This window comes from Cervus canadensis, chromosome 2 (assembly GCF_019320065.1).
Source record: "Cervus canadensis isolate Bull #8, Minnesota chromosome 2, ASM1932006v1, whole genome shotgun sequence".
Lineage (NCBI taxonomy): Eukaryota > Metazoa > Chordata > Mammalia > Artiodactyla > Cervidae > Cervus > Cervus canadensis.
Genome location: NC_057387.1, coordinates 15857971 through 15874790, shown reverse-complemented (window position 1 = coordinate 15874790; position 16820 = coordinate 15857971). Strand labels below are relative to the sequence as shown.

The 16820-nt window shown below is 53.2% G+C and overlaps 2 protein-coding genes and 1 non-coding gene across 5 annotated transcripts; all 3 read right to left on the bottom strand.

Annotated features, from left to right (window-relative positions):
- Positions 1–1506: 1506 nt before the first annotated feature.
- Positions 1507–1616, bottom strand: LOC122437457. The gene has a single exon (XR_006268282.1). It is a non-coding gene; the product is annotated as a U6 spliceosomal RNA (small nuclear RNA).
- Positions 1617–4453: 2837 nt separating this feature from the next.
- S100A16 (S100 calcium binding protein A16) lies at positions 4454–10965 on the bottom strand. Of its 3 annotated transcripts, none has more exons than XM_043456424.1 (3): positions 10792–10965; positions 5484–5661; positions 4454–5199 (listed from the first exon to the last, which is right to left on the bottom strand). In XM_043456424.1, exons 2-3 carry the CDS (start codon positions 5634–5636, stop codon positions 5041–5043), a joined length of 312 nt encoding a protein of 103 aa, XP_043312359.1. In that variant the 5' UTR covers positions 5637–5661; positions 10792–10965; the 3' UTR covers positions 4454–5040. The 3 variants fall into 3 exon arrangements, with proteins under 3 accessions (XP_043312359.1, XP_043312375.1, XP_043312368.1); XM_043456440.1 differs by lacking the exon at positions 10792–10965 and adding an exon at positions 10564–10634; XM_043456433.1 differs by lacking the exon at positions 10792–10965 and adding an exon at positions 6404–6552.
- A 1040-nt stretch (positions 10966–12005) lies between these two features.
- On the bottom strand, positions 12006–14458 carry S100A14 (S100 calcium binding protein A14). Its single transcript, XM_043456376.1, has 4 exons — positions 14071–14458; positions 13588–13695; positions 13002–13148; positions 12006–12779 (listed from the first exon to the last, which is right to left on the bottom strand). Exons 2-4 carry the CDS (start codon positions 13615–13617, stop codon positions 12642–12644), a joined length of 315 nt encoding a protein of 104 aa, XP_043312311.1. The 5' UTR covers positions 13618–13695; positions 14071–14458; the 3' UTR covers positions 12006–12641.
- Positions 14459–16820: the final 2362 nt, after the last annotated feature.

Below are 16820 nucleotides of genomic sequence, written 5' to 3'. Positions count from 1 at the left end.
GCACAATATAAGCACATGCTGATTGGGATAAGTGAGCCTGCGCTCTAACTCTCTCTACCGGAGTTCAGGAGACAATCGTAGTTAAGAGCCGCAGCTCCCAAATCAGACTGCCTGGGTTCCACCACTTATCAGTTGTATGATCTCTGGTAAGTTATGTAACTTCTCTGTGCCTCGGTTTCCTCACCTGTAAAATGGGGATAACAGAAGTATTTACTTCATTGGGTTCTGTGGATTAAGGATTTAATATGTGCAAAATACTCAGAACAGTGCCTCTATAGAGTAGGTTTGTTTGTTTAGTTACTAAGTCATGTCTGATCCAACTCTTTGCGATGCTATGGATTACAGCCCACCAGGTTCCTCTGTCCATGGGATTTCAGGGGAATTAGTTGCTATTTCACTCTCCAGGGGCTCTTTCTGACCCAGGGATCAAACCCGCATCTGTTACATTAGCAGACGGATTCTTAACCACTGAGTCACCCGCTGTTGTTCAGTCGTTCAGTTGTGTCTGACTCTTTGTGACCCCATGAACTGCAGCATGCCAGGCTTTCTTGTCCTTCACTGGAGAAAACCAGACAGCCACCAGAGAAACCTCATATAGAGAAAGTACTCGGTAACAATTAACTATTATTTGTTAAAATATCTCTTCACTGGTCTCCCTGCCCCTACTTTACCCCCTCTTAATCTTTTCCATGTGGCAAAATATGTGAAATTTTTCAAAATGCAAATCTGAGCACATCACACACCCAAGTGCACACAAACACACACACACACACGCGCGCACATTGCTGAAAAAAACCATTCAGTGGCTGCCAATCCTTAACATGTCCCTGAGGGAACTCTCCAGCCTCATCTTGTTATTGGGCTTTAGCCACACTCACTTCCCCTCAGTAAAAAGGAGCCTCCTGCCACAGAACCTTTGCATATGATGGTCTTTCTATTTGGGTAGCACTTCTTCCCCTCAACTTTATTCTCACAATGTTCCCCTTGCCTGGATAACTTTTGCTCATCTTTTAAATCACAAGAGTCACTTCCATAAGGACACTCCCCACTTCCAGACTAAATCAGGTTTCTTTGTTTAAAAATACTACAGGGAATTCCCTAGTGGTCCAGTGTTTAGGACTCAGTGCTTTCACTATCATGACCCAGGTTTGATCCCTGATCGAGGAACTAAGATCCCACAAGAGGTCTGATGTAGGAAAAAAAAAATTTGCTGTAAATATGATCCTTTGGCAGTTGACCCCAGTTTGTAATCATCCACTTGTTTGTGTGATTACATGGTTATTTGTTGTCTTCTCTAAACTGAAAGTCCCATAAAATCAAGAAACATATTTTTCCTTCTCTTTTTACTGCACTATCTACTGTGCCTGGCACATACAAGTACTATATTATTTTTTTTAATTTTTTTTTGGCCACACTGCCAGGATGGAACACACTTTCCTTACCCTCCTTACAGTGGAAGCTCGAATTCTTTTTTTTTTCTTTCTTCTTTCTTCTGTCTTTTTTCTTAAAAATATGGAACGCTTCACGAATTTGCATGTCATCCTTGCACAGGGGCCATGCTAATCCTCTCTGTATTGTTCCAATATTAGTATATGTGCTGCTGAAGCGGGAAGCTCGAATTCTTAACAGCTGGACCAGGGAAGACCCCAAAGTACTATGCTCTGAATGAGTGAATGAATAAATAAATGAATGTGTCCTCAGCAGAAGCAACCACGACCACCATCCAGGGCCTGTAAGGGGCTTAAATGCTTCATAATCACTGGGGTCAAGACACAGACCAGAGCCTCTGCCCTTTGGGCAGGCCACACAGAGTTAGTAATAGCAGGGGCCTGAGCGGCAGGTCCGCTGGTCAGATCAGCAGTGTGTCTTTAACTAAGTCACGTCACTTCTCTGAGCCTCGATATCTTCATCTGTAAAACATGGATTATGATTCCTGTCTCATAGGGCTGCCAGGAGGACCACAAGAGCCTTGGATGAGAAAAGTTTTTTTAAACTTTTAACACTGGACTTACAGAAAGGATTGTTTTGTTTTCTGAAAGGGACTTTACTAGGAATAGAAATGGAAAGGAAAACCAAAATGTATAGGAAATACAAAAGCTGACCCAGGTGAGTTTGGTGTTCTTCCCCTAATGTGGCAAGACAAGCCAGGTTCTCACCCTGTAGAATGACAAACCTGGTGTCAGATGGATTTGATGGGCACAGTGTATTGGGTACCCACCTCCTTAGTCCCAATAGTTTAGACACTAGGCCAGGCCAGTGTGAGACCCCAGACAGAGGGACCCTTCTCAGCTCCACTGGGGGACCCCCACAGGGACCTGTTTCTGGCCCCCGTCCTCCTGCTCTGCTCAGGCCCTGCTCAGGCCGTCTGGTCCCTGGACTCCTGGGTGAGGGAGAAAGCCTGGCCCTTTGCTGACCCAGCACTCCCCAGGGAGGCCTCCAGCTGAGCTGCCTGACCTCGAAGCGGCTGCTTTTGTTCCTTTGGGGCCTTTCTGGCTCCAGGCCCTGGAGCCCAAGCAGTGACTGTTGGTAAGTTTCTCTGACCTCCACTGAAGCTCAGCATCATCTCCAGTCCTCTAGGGTTACACTTAGAACCCTCTAGAAATAAGCCACTAACTGGGGTCACACATCTGCTCATTTCCCACCTGCTGTTCTAAACTCTTGATGGGTAAAGTGTTGGTCCCCAGGCACAAACCAGGGGCAGTGAAGGGAGCTCTAATCTGAGTTGCCTCTGGGATCTTTCATGGTGGCATCCTCTCACCTTAGGCTTTAAGGAACTACCACATCAAGTCCTTGGCAAAATCTTGTACACAGAAAACTACAAAAGATTGCTGAAAGAAATTAAGGAAGTCACAAATAAAGGGAAAGACATCCCAAATTCATGGATTGGAAGACTTAATATAGCTTAATGTTCATACTATCCAAAGTGAACTAGAGATTAAATGAAATCCCTATCAAAATCCCAATGGCATTTTTTTTGGAAATAGAAAAAAAACTATCCTAAAATTCATATGGAATCTCAAAGGACCCCAAGTAGTCAAAACAACCTTGAGAAAGAAGAATAAAGCTGGAGGCCTCATACATCCTGATTTCAGAACACATTACAAAGCTACAGTAATCCAAACAGTATGAACTGGCAAAAAGACAGACATACAGGCCAATGGGCCGGAATGGAGAGCCCAAAACTACACCCTCACATGTTTGATTGAATGATTTTCATTAAGGATATCAACACCACACAATGGGAAAGTGATAGTCTCTTCAACAAATGGTACTAGGAAAACTGGATATTCATACACAAAGGAATGAATTTGGACCCTTACCTTACACCATATACAAAAATTAACTCAAATGGGAACCTAAACATAGATCTGAAACTATAAAACTCATAGAAGAAAACTTAGGGAGACAGCCTCATGACATTGTAACAAGCAAATATTCCTTGACATCAAATACTTTGGCCACCTGATAGAAAGAACTGACTCATTGAAAAAGACTCTGATGCTGAGAAAGATTGAAGGCAGGAGGAGAAGGGGACGACAGAGGATGAGATGGTTGAATGGCATCACCGACTCCATGGACGTGAGTTTGAGCAAGCTCAGAGAGTTGGTGATGGACAGGTAAGTCTGGCATGCTGCAGTCCATGGGGTCGCAAAGAGTCAGACACAACCAAGTGACTAAATTGAACTGAACTGATGACACCAAAAAAAGTAACAAAAAGCAAAAAAAGAAAAACAAGTAACAAATAGACAAATGGCACCATATTAAACATATAGTTTGACCTCAAACTCATATGAGGCAGGTCACTTTTAGGAGGTTGAGGATCTGTAATGGATTCCAATAAAACTGTAAAACTGTTTATGACTGTGCATCTTTTAAAAAATCTTAAACCTTGGGGTACACTTCCTGGGGTTGAAAACCACTGATCCAGAGCCCTGCAGGCTGGACCTCCTGCCCTATTTCTCCTGGGGGCATGTGCTGTCTTTCCATGGCAGGGAAGAAACACAGAAGCTGTCATTGTCCCCCACATCAGGTTAAGACCTAACTCTGGCCTCCCACACCCCTCTTTCTTTGCACCCCACTTCCTCATCCCACAAACTTCTCTGTGTATTAGAATAATCTATTGATGAGAATTCAGTATCTCAGTCCTACTCATGACTCAACATGAGAGTTGTGGCCCCTCTCTCCTGGAATTGCAGTGAGGACTAAATGGGATGCACTGTGTGCCCAGAAGTTGAATGTGAGTTGAGTTCCAGCTGTGAGGGCCCAGAGGTATTGACATGTGACCTTGGCCCTTCTTGGAGGAGGGAAGAAGTTGCTGACCTATTGCTGACAGCACCTGCAGGATCCCAGAGTCCTTCTTTCTTCCTCTGCCCTTGGGGTTTCTCATGAGATTCCCCCTTGCTGCTCCCTTGCCTTAGGGCCCCATGGCAAAGATCACCAAAACAGAAGGAGGTTCCAAGGAGTAGAAAGGCTTTAATAAACATGACAAAGGGACTGGGTGAGGGGGAGGAAAACTCTAGATCCAGCCTTTTTCCCATTTCAGTGGCTGAAGAGGAGGGAGGGGGCTCGACCCTGTTCCCAGACGCAGAGGCAGCTGGAGGACAATCCCTGGAAGTCTCCTCTACCCAGAAGAGGGGCTGAGGGGAGAGCAAGAGAGAAGTCCTTGCTGGTGCTGCCAGGAACCCAGAGACCTGAAGCAGCAAGCTGACCTCTGAGGTCAGGAGAGGCCCGGAATCAGGCAGGAACATCGGAAGTCAGAAGGGTAGACGGACTGAACAGGTAGGGAAACTCATGGGTCCCCATACAGCATTGTCACAGAGGGGCCCCAGGGTCCGCTGGCTCCAGGGACTGAGACCCACAGAGAGGCACCCCCAGGCTGAGACACTCACAGAGGGGCCCTGACGTTTCCCCTTACCCTGTTCGGCTAAGGTCCGAAGAGGGTCTAGAGGGAGAAGAGAGGACGGGGGCCTGGGTGGGCAGAGGAGCCTAAGGAGGGAGCGTAGGAAGGGCATGGGGGGCAGGGACGGCGGGACGGGCCTTCTAGCTGCTGTTCTGCTGCTCCTGCTGGCGGATAAGGTTGGCGATAGGACTAGTGATGCCGCCTATCAAGGTCCAGTACTCGTCAAAGCTGATGCGTCCGTCGTGGTTGGCATCCAGGTTCTGGATGAGCTTGTCAGCAGCCTTTCGGTTCCCCGTGTCCTGGGGGAGAATCAAGGATCAGCAGTGCTAATGTGGCCGCTCTACAGCAGCCCCAGGAAGGACCCCAGGCCTTTGGAAAATGGGAACGGAGCCCTCACTGGCTCAGGCCTGGGCACGCTAAAGGCAGAGGCCTGGGTGGAGTTGAGACCCTGGTTTGTGGTGGGGGGTAACTCTGAAAGGACCGAGAAAGCAGTGGGGAAGGACACCCAGAGAGGACAGGGCTTTGGGGGCTGATGAGGGGTGGGGGTGAGGAAGGCCAGGCCCTTGGGTGGGGGGAACCTCACCGTCAGCATATGGTTGAGCTCTTTCTGAAGCATCTTCCGGAAGCTGCTCTTGCTGATCTTGTTCTTGACCAGGCTGTGCTTGGAGACGTATTTGTAGAAGTTTTCCACCAGGATGACCACCGCCTTCTCCAGCTCCGTGTATGAGTCTGCCATCTCACTGCCTCACGCCTCACAGGGCCTGGGCGCCAGGATGAGGGGGAGTGAGGACACCTCACAGACCACAGCTCTGCCTAGGTCTCCCAGCCCCTGTCCTCCCGCTGGGCCCACACCCTGAGACCCTGGCCCCCCATGCTGGCCAGCCAGACCCCGGACCTCTGGAGGAGGGAGGAGGCAGAGAAAGGAGAACCCAAGAACCCAGGGTGGACGTGGAGGTGGGCCTGGAATGAGAACTATGTGTCTCCTCTCATCCAGGTGATCTCCGGCTCAACCGCCTCAGCAGGTTTTCCAGGCCCTTCCCCAGCCCCAGGCACTGGGCTTGTCAGAGCCCCAGAGAGAAGAGAGGATCCGTGGGAAGACAGTGAGTGCCAGCGCCCACCCCTCTGCCCTATCCATACCCGGCCTACCCAGGGTCCCTGCCCCGGGAACAAGTACAGGTAGAAATTGGTAGGATAGGCCAAGGGGGCTGGGGAGGGACAGGAGCCATGTCCGCCACTCCCCGGGTGGCCCGAGACCTGGCCCCAGGCAACAAAGCAGGAGGCGTGGACCTAGGATCTCCCTAACCCTTCAGCCGGGCTCCAGGATAGTACGTTCAGGGTCTCAGGCCATGGCTGTCCTTCTCTGGTTAAACAAGGTCCTGATCCACCAGGTCAGGTTTTGTGCAGGCCCCCAGCCACCTCCGGCTAGCCTAACCTCCCTCATACCCACCTCGAAATATACAGCAGGATCCAAGGACGTGCCCCCCCGACCCGCCACCCCTTTACCTAAGGAGGAGCCAGGCCTGGTCCTGCCCCAGCTGGAGACAGCTGGAGATGGAGCCTCCGCAGCCAGCCAGAGGCTACACACGTCACCCCCTCGCCCCAGGACAAAAGGCACTCACATTCCGAGCGGATACAGCCAACAGAATAACAGGATATGAGGGGAGCAGGCGGATCTCCTCTGTGAGTCACCGCCCATGCCCAGAGCCCCCCCAAGTGAACCCTGGCAAATGAGCCTTCCCTCCCACCCCCAAGCCCAAGGATGAGTTGCAGCCGCCTTGCCCATTGGTCCGGGCTCTGGAAGGTGGACACCGTTATCGGGGCATCCCATGGTTCGCTTTGGAAGGGAGGTCTGCTTCCCCGGGCCCCACCACAGCTCCTTACCCCTGCCACCTGCTTTCTAATCTCCTCTTGGCCATCCATCCCTCTTCCTGTGCCCTTTATCCTGCCCTCTCCACCTAGCTGAAGCCTGCCCAAACCGCACCTCCTGGGGAAGGTTGCCCTGAACCTTGCCCTCAGTACTCCCCTCCCCTGACTCCCACAGACTCTCAGCCGATGTTGGCTGGGCCCACAAGCTAGTGTGGCTGCAGTCTCTTCTAGGATCTTCTCTCCTCAGACACCAGACATTCCTTGAAGCAAGGATGGTGTTTCTTACATGCAGTCATTGTGTTTCCTGAACCAAACAGTAGGGCACGGAGACTTTGGGACCACTTTTTAAAATTCAAGACATACAACCACCCTGCTTTTAATCTCTGCCTCTCCCCTCGCCCACGTGACCTGGTCAATGCCTTGCTCAAGGTAGAGGTTCTATAAATATTCCACCTTCTTCCAGCCCTGACACCAGGTATCCAAGGTCCCTGACCATTCTTCTAAGATGTCTCTCTTCTATGAAACTGCTTCTAAAGGAAGGGTGAGATTCAGAAGGACAAAGCCAGGATGCAGGAAGGAAGGAGAGTTGAGAGGGAGAGGGGTCAGGCTGAGGCAACTCTGACCAGGAATTCCCCCCTTCTCTCCCCTGCCTCATCTACCTGACCATCTGGTCTGTGGCCAGAGGGTGAAAAATGGAACCAGAACTGTAGGAAACCATACTCTTTTTCCAGTGAAAGTGAAAAGTGAAAGTGTTAGTCGTTCAGCTGTATGCAACTCTTTGCGACCCCCTTGGACCATATATAGCCCTCCAGGCTCCTCTGTCCAAGGAATTCTCCAAATAAGAATACTGGAGTGGATTGACATTCCTTTCTCCAGGGGATCTTCCTGACCCAGGTCTCCCACACTGCAGGCAGGTTCTTTTCTATCTGAGCCACCAGGGAAGTCCTCCTTATTTATTGTGTGTAATTGTGTGGTTCAATGTTTACACCTTTGTGAGACTTTCATACAAATGCTCTAACATTCACAAATGAAGACAAAAATGTTTCAGTCCATGAACCGTCTGCCTTCCTGCCCCTGGATGGGAAATGGCCCAGGCCTCTGACCAGTATTCCTGAGGATTCCTGAAGCTGCACTCATGTCAGCAAGAATTTTATCAACTACTTCCAACTAGCCTTGGGAGTGGGGAGAAAGTTCAGAGAACCCCCAGCTTTACCCATCCCAGACCTTGTTCCCCAAGTGAGGAATCCTGTGGGAAATAAGAATAGGAAAGGGAGGGACTCCCCTGGCGGTAGGATGGATGAGAATCCGCCCACCAATGCAGCGACATGGGTCCGATCACTCTTCCAAGAAGATTCCACCTGTAGCAGAACAAGTAAGCTCAGAGAGCACAACTACTGAGCCTGCATGCCCTAGAGCCTGACAGCCGCAACTACGGAAGCTCTCGGGCCTCGAGGCTGAGCTCCATAACAAGAGAAGTCCCCACAATGGGAAACCTGAACAGCGCAACTAGAAAGTAGTTTGCACTCGCCCCAACTAGAGAAAGCCCATGCACTTCAACAAAGACCCAGTGCAACCATAAGTAAATAAATAATTTTTTTCAAAAAAAAAGGAGAGCAAAGCGAAAGAAATGGGTTTGGGGCAATGTGCCTCTGTCCCTCCCCGCACTGGTCACCCACTCCCCTCCCACCACCTGCCTTCTTGGAGCCCAGGCCTGCCCTTCCTTTTTACCATGTCTCAGCCTCTTCCTGGCAAGACATAGGTGAGCTCCCAGGAGACATCTCAGCACCTACTGTCAAGGACACAGTCACCCAGAGAGGTGGGCTTCAGATCCCAGGCTTCCCAAAATGCCCCACCCCACCTTTTAGTCAACTGGACAATGCTAGAGTTAAAAAATGCTCTTCTGAAGTTTTTCTGAAGGAAAGATATCAGAGGCTAATAGTCAGGTGTCATCACACCTCCCTCCCCTGGGGGCCAGGAGACAGGCTCCGTCACTACACCCCTGCCAAGGTCACCTGCCCCACCTGCCTACCCAGTCCTCCCACCAACCAGGCCAGAGGGTCCCCAGACGAGGGGCTGGGGGGAAGGGAGGAGGTGCAGGAGATAACTCCTGCACTGACTTTCCTCTAAGCAGATCCTGAGAGTGATGGAGGAGGTGCACAGGACAATACAGCCTTCCAAAAAAGCAGGAATAGAAGGACTCATCCTCCAAAGGACCCTCTCAGCTGGGGCCCCCAACCCGCCGGCAAAGTTCTCATTGTCTTCACCTTGGCTGATTCATCATTGAGCAACCGAGAGGCCCCCACCCCCACCCCGCCCACCTCAGCCCAGCTTGCTGACGTCTCCAGAAGCTCAAATTGCCCTGACACCACCATCCTGGGTCTCAGTCACTTCAGCCCCACCCTCTCACCCCCAGGCCCTGGGCCCCACCCCTCCAAGGGCCTCTTCTTCACCCCCTCATCTTTTTAACTCCCCAGTCCCCTTCCACATGGAGCCCACGCCCTCTAAAACTCAGCTTTTCTTCCCCACTCCACACACACCTCTGGAGTCTTCAATTGTTCCCAAGTATTGGGATATGTCCCTAGACTCCTATCGCTCCTAGTCATCTAGAGCCTGGTCCACCCTCAAGCCTAAATTTGGCATTCTCTGCATCCCTTCCATTGACCTCACTCCTGTATCCACCATTCATTTGCTTACTCATTCATTCATTCACTCATTCATTTCTTTCTTAATTCACTCATTTGCCCCAGCTCTCTGCAAAACACAGGAAGGTACAATCTAACACCAGGCTGGTAATGCTTTATTCTATATGCAAGGCTGTTCCAAACTACTTCTCCAACCTCTACAACTCCGCTCTCTGCTCCCCCTCCTCTAGCTCTTTCCCCAGTCCCAGAAGCTAATATCTCAAACAAGTGTTCCTGCCTCACCTCTCCTCACCCTCACAGAACTCACAGCCATCTAATACACAAATATACACAATCATAATAAGCAAGGAATTCTGCCATTTCTGATCCTCTCTGCTTGGGTGACCCATCTACCTTCCGAACGCTTCTGCTTTCAGAGTGTGTAGCTGGAGGAAGAAACCTGTTCATCTGAATTTTTTTTTCCAGACAAGTAACGCTGGAGGAGTTTGGTGTGGACACACACACACCCTACTGCACTTGGCCTCACCAACACCCAGACGGCGCCTCTCTAGTCGACATGGGGAAAGTGTGAGCCCCACTCCCCAGCACTCCAGGGCTCCATCTCCCAGCATCCCTGCCCTCACCCTCACCCTCTTGGACAGGGCAGGGAGGGGAATGCTCCGTAGGGCAGGTGGCTCCACCGAGCAAAGTGAGTCAAGCCAGAACCTGCCTGGGTCCTGAGGTAGAGGAGAAGCTGCCCAGTTTCCCAGCCCCTCTCCTAGAACTAGGGCTGCAGGGGGCCTCACCCAGGTTTCTCCTAGTCTCACGGCCCCTCCCAAGGAACAGCTCCCAGAGCATGTGGGGCCAGCGTCTGGGACCTGCCGGAGTCAGAGGTAGAGAGAAGCCACCCAGGTGCTGCCTCCCCTCCGCGGGCTGCTCTCAGACCCCCTGGGCCCTTGCTGGCTCCTCCTGGACCTCATCACCTGTCCCAGGACACGGCCCTCAGAGCCCAGAGAGGCCTGTGTCCAGGGTCTGGCTTCTCCCCAGCCCCCGCCAACACACATCTGCCCTGAACTGTGGGGGGAAATCAGAGCAAAGCTCCTCAACACTTTGCCCGGTGGCCCAACCCGGGGAGAGGATCCCAGGCAGCTGCTGGGCTGGGGAAGGGGGTCTCACCACTGCATCCACTCCTTCTGAAGGCCTCTCCAGCCCCCGACCTCACCAGAAACCTTCATTCCCAAACTGGCCTTAGGGGAAAGTTAACAATTAACGAAACCTTCCAGCTCAGTCTCTGCAGGGCCCCCCTCCTCAGGCCCCCTTCGCCGCCCCTTGTCCTGGCCTCCCAAGCCTGCGGGGGCCCCTCCGGCAGCCCCAGACCTCCCAGGACGGGCCTGGGGTGCTCACCTGCCTTCTCGGTCCACTTCCTCTCCTGCGGGGCTCTGGGGCCTGGGCTCTGGCACTGCCAAGCAGCTCCCCACGCTCAGCCCAGCCAGGACTCCTCCCCGCTGCACTCCCAGATTCTGTCCCACTCCCTCCCGGCCCTGCCCGGCGGAGCTGGCTCGGTGGGGAGGTAGTGACTGAGCTCCCTCTCGACTGGGCCCTGGGGTTGGGCCCTTGTTAAAGGGATACACACCTTTTTTAACACCCTTCCGCCCCCACCCCGGAGGGAGTGGTAGAGGTGGCGCTCCCCCAACCCCACCCTCCTAGTCCCACAGGCTCTGAGCAGAATTTACAACTTTGAGAAAGGAAGGGAAGGACAGTCACCTGCCCTACTCACCTGGGGTCATTGGGAGCCCAGTTTCAGCAGCCCCTAACAGACAGGTTCAGTTAGCATTCCAGGCCAGCCTGGCTGGCCACAGAAACTATGACTGTTTGGGATTTCAAGAGTAATGCCCATTTCTGTCGGCTCCAGTCAGAAGGACCCAGAGTGTGGCTCCTAGTCTTCCCCATTCAGGGCAGGCATCCCTAGGACCTCATGTGCAACAGAGAATTCTGGAAACAACCCCTGCATCCCTTTCTCTGAAATACCATAGGAAGCTGGCCATGGATGTCCCAGAGGCAACAGCTGGCTCCAGAAGGGCCCCATCCCCCATTCCAGAGACTTCAGCTGCCTGGGCTCTCCTCACTCTGGGTCAGCCTCTCTGCTGAGTAGTTACATCACATGTCCGATCCCATTTTACAGATGAGTAAACTGACACTCTGAGATGATGCCCCCAAGTTCCAAAGATAGTAAGTGGCAGAGCTGAGATTAAACCCCAGGTCGGTCAGCCTGTTTCTCAGCCTCACGGTTCCCTTGCTGCTAGTCACGCAGGCTCTAGCACACCTGGGTTCACATCCTTTTCCCCACGTGTGCATACATGCCCCGCTCTCCTGCCAGAGGGCCAGGCCACTGGCAAACTATAGCTTGTCCCTCAGAAAGGACCGGGTCTCCCACCTTTTAGGCCTGGTGCCCTCCTCAACCCAAATCCACGGGAGAGTGTGAGTCCCCCCCAGTCACTTCCGCTGCCGACCACTGCACCTCCACATGTACCACACCACCCAACGACTCTGCCATTCACCCCCACTCCTTCTTACCCATGGACCCTTGGGATGGGAGGTAGACCAATCAAGACAACGTCTTTCATTTTTTTCCATTTTTTTTATTAATCAAATGATACAAAACAACCATCATCCTGTAAATACCCAAGCACCCAGCTGGTCCTCTCACTCCCAAAAGTCACCCTCCTCAGCCTCTCCCCGACCCTGCTCTGTCTCTCTTCCCCTGCCCTAAGCCAGGGAGACAGAGTCCTGAGAGGAGGCTGAGGCAGAACTGGGGACAGGGAGGGACAGCACTGGACAGTTTGGGTTGGGGAAGAGATTAGGAGGGGTAGTTTCATAGAGACCCTTCTTAGTACCAAATGTCCATCCCTATTGCCACCCCCTCCAAATCATTTCCCACAGCTCAGCTCCTCTCTGCCCTTCCCCACTACTAAATGACGTGGCCCTTACACCATCCTCAACCCTCCAGCAGCCTTCCATATATGTCCCAGGCCCCAACGGCTCCCCGAGCCTCCCCCTTGGTGGGGACCCCTGGATCCATAAGCTCCACAGGAATGGGGTATGCAGAGGCCCCAGAAGGGCCATTATGAACCTGAACCCTGCAGAGGTGAGGCAGGAAGGGCTGGGGAATAGTGTGGGGGTGGTGGAGAGAGGTGTTTAAGGTCCCCTTTCCCCAGCATCCCACCCAACCCATCCAGAATTCCAGGGGGAGGTTTTCAGCTCCCCTGGACAGCATTCTCCATCTTCACACTCTTGGCTGCTTCTCCAATCAGCTCCCAGAAGCTCCCGAACTCCAGTTTAGAGTCGTTACAGTTGCCCAAGTTGGCGATTTTCTCTTCCAGCCCACAGTTGCTCTGCAAGGAGGGAAGACACCACAGCTCAGACAGGCAGTACCTTCCAACCTTCCCACCCCACCCTGCCCAGGGGCAGGAAGCAGGACCTGAGCCTGCCTGGCACTGACAGGGGAAGAGCAAGGGGTTGCCAGTGCCAGGGGCCATGGCAGCGTGGGTGGGGTCTTGGAGCACTTGCTTGGGAAGTCAGGGTAGTGCCCAGGGTGGGGTTCACTCTCTCAGTACCGGCATGAGGTGCGGCAGCTGCTGGGTGACCAGGTCCCGGAGCTCGGAGGGAGTCAGCGTCTCCTTCCCACCCTCCACCGAATACTGGTGGAAATTCTTGATCAGGGTCTCAATGGCCTTTTCCACATCACTGAATTCCTGGGCATCCTGAGGACAAGGGACATCGCCCATGTTAGGGAAGCCTCACCCACCCTATGACAGCCTGCTTCCCCAGGAGCCCGACAGACCCACACAGTAGAAGACAGCTGACAGGCCCATGGGCCCTCGCCCACCCCAAAACCCAGCATCCAGCACCCTTTGCCCCCACAGTCCTCTGCCCTGAGCCACGGGTTGGGCAAGGCTTCCTCCCCGCCTCCCCCCAGCCACCAGGCAGGGCAGGTCCCAGCATGAGGCCCAAGCATCCTCTTCAGGGGGGCCCGTCTTCATCACCCTGTGTGGGCACCAGAGAGGAGCTTCAGACCTCACAGGCAGGGCATGGAGTGCAGAGCAAGGCCAAGGTGAGGGGACAGAAGTCAATGGGGGGACACAGACCCTCAGGGTGAAGGAGAGGAGCGGGAACAGAAAGGTCAGGAATGAATGGGCCCACCTCAGCATTGGCTGACCGACACTGTCCCATGGTGCTCGAAACGTTTGGTCCTGTGGTGAGAGTTTTGTCGTCCTACAGCCGGCCCCAGAGGAGCTGATGGCTCATGATCTGCTCAGAGGGGAGGGGCGGCTGAGCTAAGGGGAGAACTCAGCATTTCTTGCTCAGCTATCCCCTTTGACTACACCCCACATATTCTGTGCCTCACCCAGGGGGTCAGAGCCAACACCCTTCCTGCCCTTCCCTGCCCAGGCTCCAGGAGCTAAGGTCACAGCCCCTAGGCCTACTATCTAGAGGCCTCTCCTTAGCCCCCCATCCCTGTTCTGTACATACACACACACACAGACACACACACACACACACACACCCCAGCCTCCACGGCCTGGTCCCCCGGACCTTCCCCTGCCAGACTAAGCTAGGACAGGCTAAGCATGCCCTCTGAACCTGGTTCAGTCCATTTGGGTGAAAAGCCCTGGGTCTCCTTACCCGCTGGCAGCCGCTGAGACAGGACTGGAGGAGCCCGCTCACCTGAGCTCAGCTCTTATACCTGGCGGGAGGGAGGGGAGGCAGGGGCTGGGCCTCCTCGAAAAGCCACCCAGCTCTAGCCGCCGCCTGGACGGTGAGCCTGCAGCGGGGGCTCCACCTCCTAGAGCCCCACCTCCACTGGCCACAGTTCCGGGAGCCCGCCCCGTCCTGGCCAAGAAGAGGGAATCGTGGAGAGCTGAGTCTGGGATCCCCCTGGCCCCAGACCAGCAGGCAGAGGCCAGGGAAGAAAGGAGGGGAGAGGCTGCAGAAGGGGAGAGGGAGGACTTGGACACACAGTGGCGTGAAGCCTGGGAGGAGAGGCCTGGAGGAAAAGTAAGACAGAGAAGCAGAGGGGCTCTGAGAGGCTCTGTGTCAACCACCAGGAAAGAAGGAGAAGCAGAGGCCGGTCAGGCCGGGTTTTGTGGCCTAGAGGGAATGAAGGACACGTGGCTTGAAATATGTCCCCAGGGACCTCTCTGTCCTTTAATGTGTCACACACACACACTCCTTTCCCCTCAAGGCCAATTTAGATAGTGACGTTCCAGCCTGCTGAGGTCCCAGACCCCAGCCTTCCCCAGTCCTGAGGGAAGAGACTTGGGTCAGGAGAAAGGAGCCAGAGAAGGGCAGCCTGGCAGAGGGAGCAGACTGAGTGTTGTCCGGGACTTCCTTTCAGTTCCCTGCAGCAGCTAGCGTGCAGGGTATCTGTCAGCTAACAACCTCTCCAAACTGGTTGGGCTAGCTGCTCCTCCCTCCCTCAGAATTCCATATCTTCCCTAACCAGAGACTGCAATGCACCCCCCTTCCCCCAAACACACAATCCAGCACCCACAACGACATCCAGGGAGCCTGGACAGTAGTCTGAGGTGGGGGGACTCACCTCAACCCCAGGGGCCCTCCTCAGCTGATGGGGAGGAAGAAGGGAGAAGGCAGGGGAGTCAGTGTGGTCAGGCGAAGCTCAGAGCCAGAGCCTCTAGGCTCCTTTCCTAAATTCTGAGATCCAGGCATACCTCTCAGTGTCCCGCCCTGGTCTCCTTCCAGGGTTCCTCTGTACTTTTGCCCTCAATTGGGCTTCCCTGGTAGCTCAGCTGGTAAAGAATCTGCCTACAACGCAGGAGACCCTGGTTCAATTCCTGGGTTAGGAAGATCCCCTGGAGAAGGGATAGGCTGCCCACTCCAATGCCCTCGGGCTTCCCCAGTGGCTCAGACAGCAAAGAATCTGACTGCAATGCAGGAGACCTGGGTTCCATCCCTAGGTTGGGAAGATCCCCTGGGGGAAGACATGGCAACCCACTCCAGTATTCTTGTCCAGAGAATCTCATGGACAGAGGAGTCTTGGTGGGCTACAGTCCACGGGATTGCAAAGAGCCGGACATGACTGAGTGACTAAGCACACAGGGGTGTCTGTGTCAAATGACAGGACCCTTCCAGAAGTGTCTTATTCTTTTTTGGCCGCACTCCAAGGTATATGGGACCTTAGTTCCCCAACCAGGGATTGAACCCACATCCCCTGCATTGGAAGGTGAAGTTTTAACCACTGGACCACCAGGGAAGTCCCCAAAGTTGTCTTATTCTGAGAATTCTTCTGAAAGGGTCTCAATCTGGGGACCCCTCTGAGGGTATTTCAGTTGCAGTGTTTCTCCAAGAGTGCCTCAGCCTGAGGTCTTTAATATCTCAGTCTGGGCATCCCTCTTAGGGTATCTGTCTTGGGGGAGCCACTCTGGAATGTCTCCAGTGGACCCTCAGAGTCCCAGCCTGGGGTTCCCTCTGAGGTGTCTCTGTCCAGGGGTACTTACAGGGCATATCTCAATTTAGGACCCTTTTATGATGTGTGATGAGGAGATGGTCTTAAACTAAACGTTCCTCTGGACTCAGCTGCCTCAGATGATAACCTCCTGACAGCAGAGCAGTGCCAGGCCCTGGAAGGCAGCACCTGCCGAGTCGCCCCACCCCTGCGCCCCCTGGTGGCGGACAGTGTAAACCGCATGCCTCTCCAGCCAAGAAGCAGAACAGGGTCCAGTGTTCCCAACACCCCTTCAGAGACGATCCCAGTTCATCACAGAGGCTCTGGAATTTCAACCCAGTTTCATCTATTCTTTTTTTTTTTTTAATTTATTTTGCTGCACCGGGTCTCAGTCATGGTACGTGGGATCTTCGATCTTCACTGTGCAGGATCTTTAGTTACAGCATATGGGATCTAGTTCCCTGACCAGAGATGAAACCCAATTTCTCCACATTGGAAGCGCGGAGTCTTGGCCACTCCACCAGGGAAGTTCCACTTTCACCTATTCCTGTCTTTGTGACTTAACCTCTCCAAAATCTGTTTCCTCATCTTTGATACAGGACTTAAAAATAGTACTTACCTCAACAGCCTGTGAGAATTAACTAATACAGGAAAACGCTCAGCACCATTCCTGGCACAGACCAAGCCCTCAACACATGTTCACTGCTATCCTTACCGTCCGAGGACACAAACCCCAGGAATAAGAAAGTGAAAGCCAAGACCAAGCCCCAGAGCAGCTGGCAGGATATAAGTCCCCTCACATGTCCCAGAGATCTCACTCTACCTTTCATATATTCACTCATCAACCATGTATTCCTGAGCACCTACCCATTCAAGAACTGACGGTGCAGAATATTTGAAGACGAATTATGTTGGTGCTCACAATTTTTGGACTTGCCCTCAGGTTGGGGCAGAGCTTTCCCATCCACTG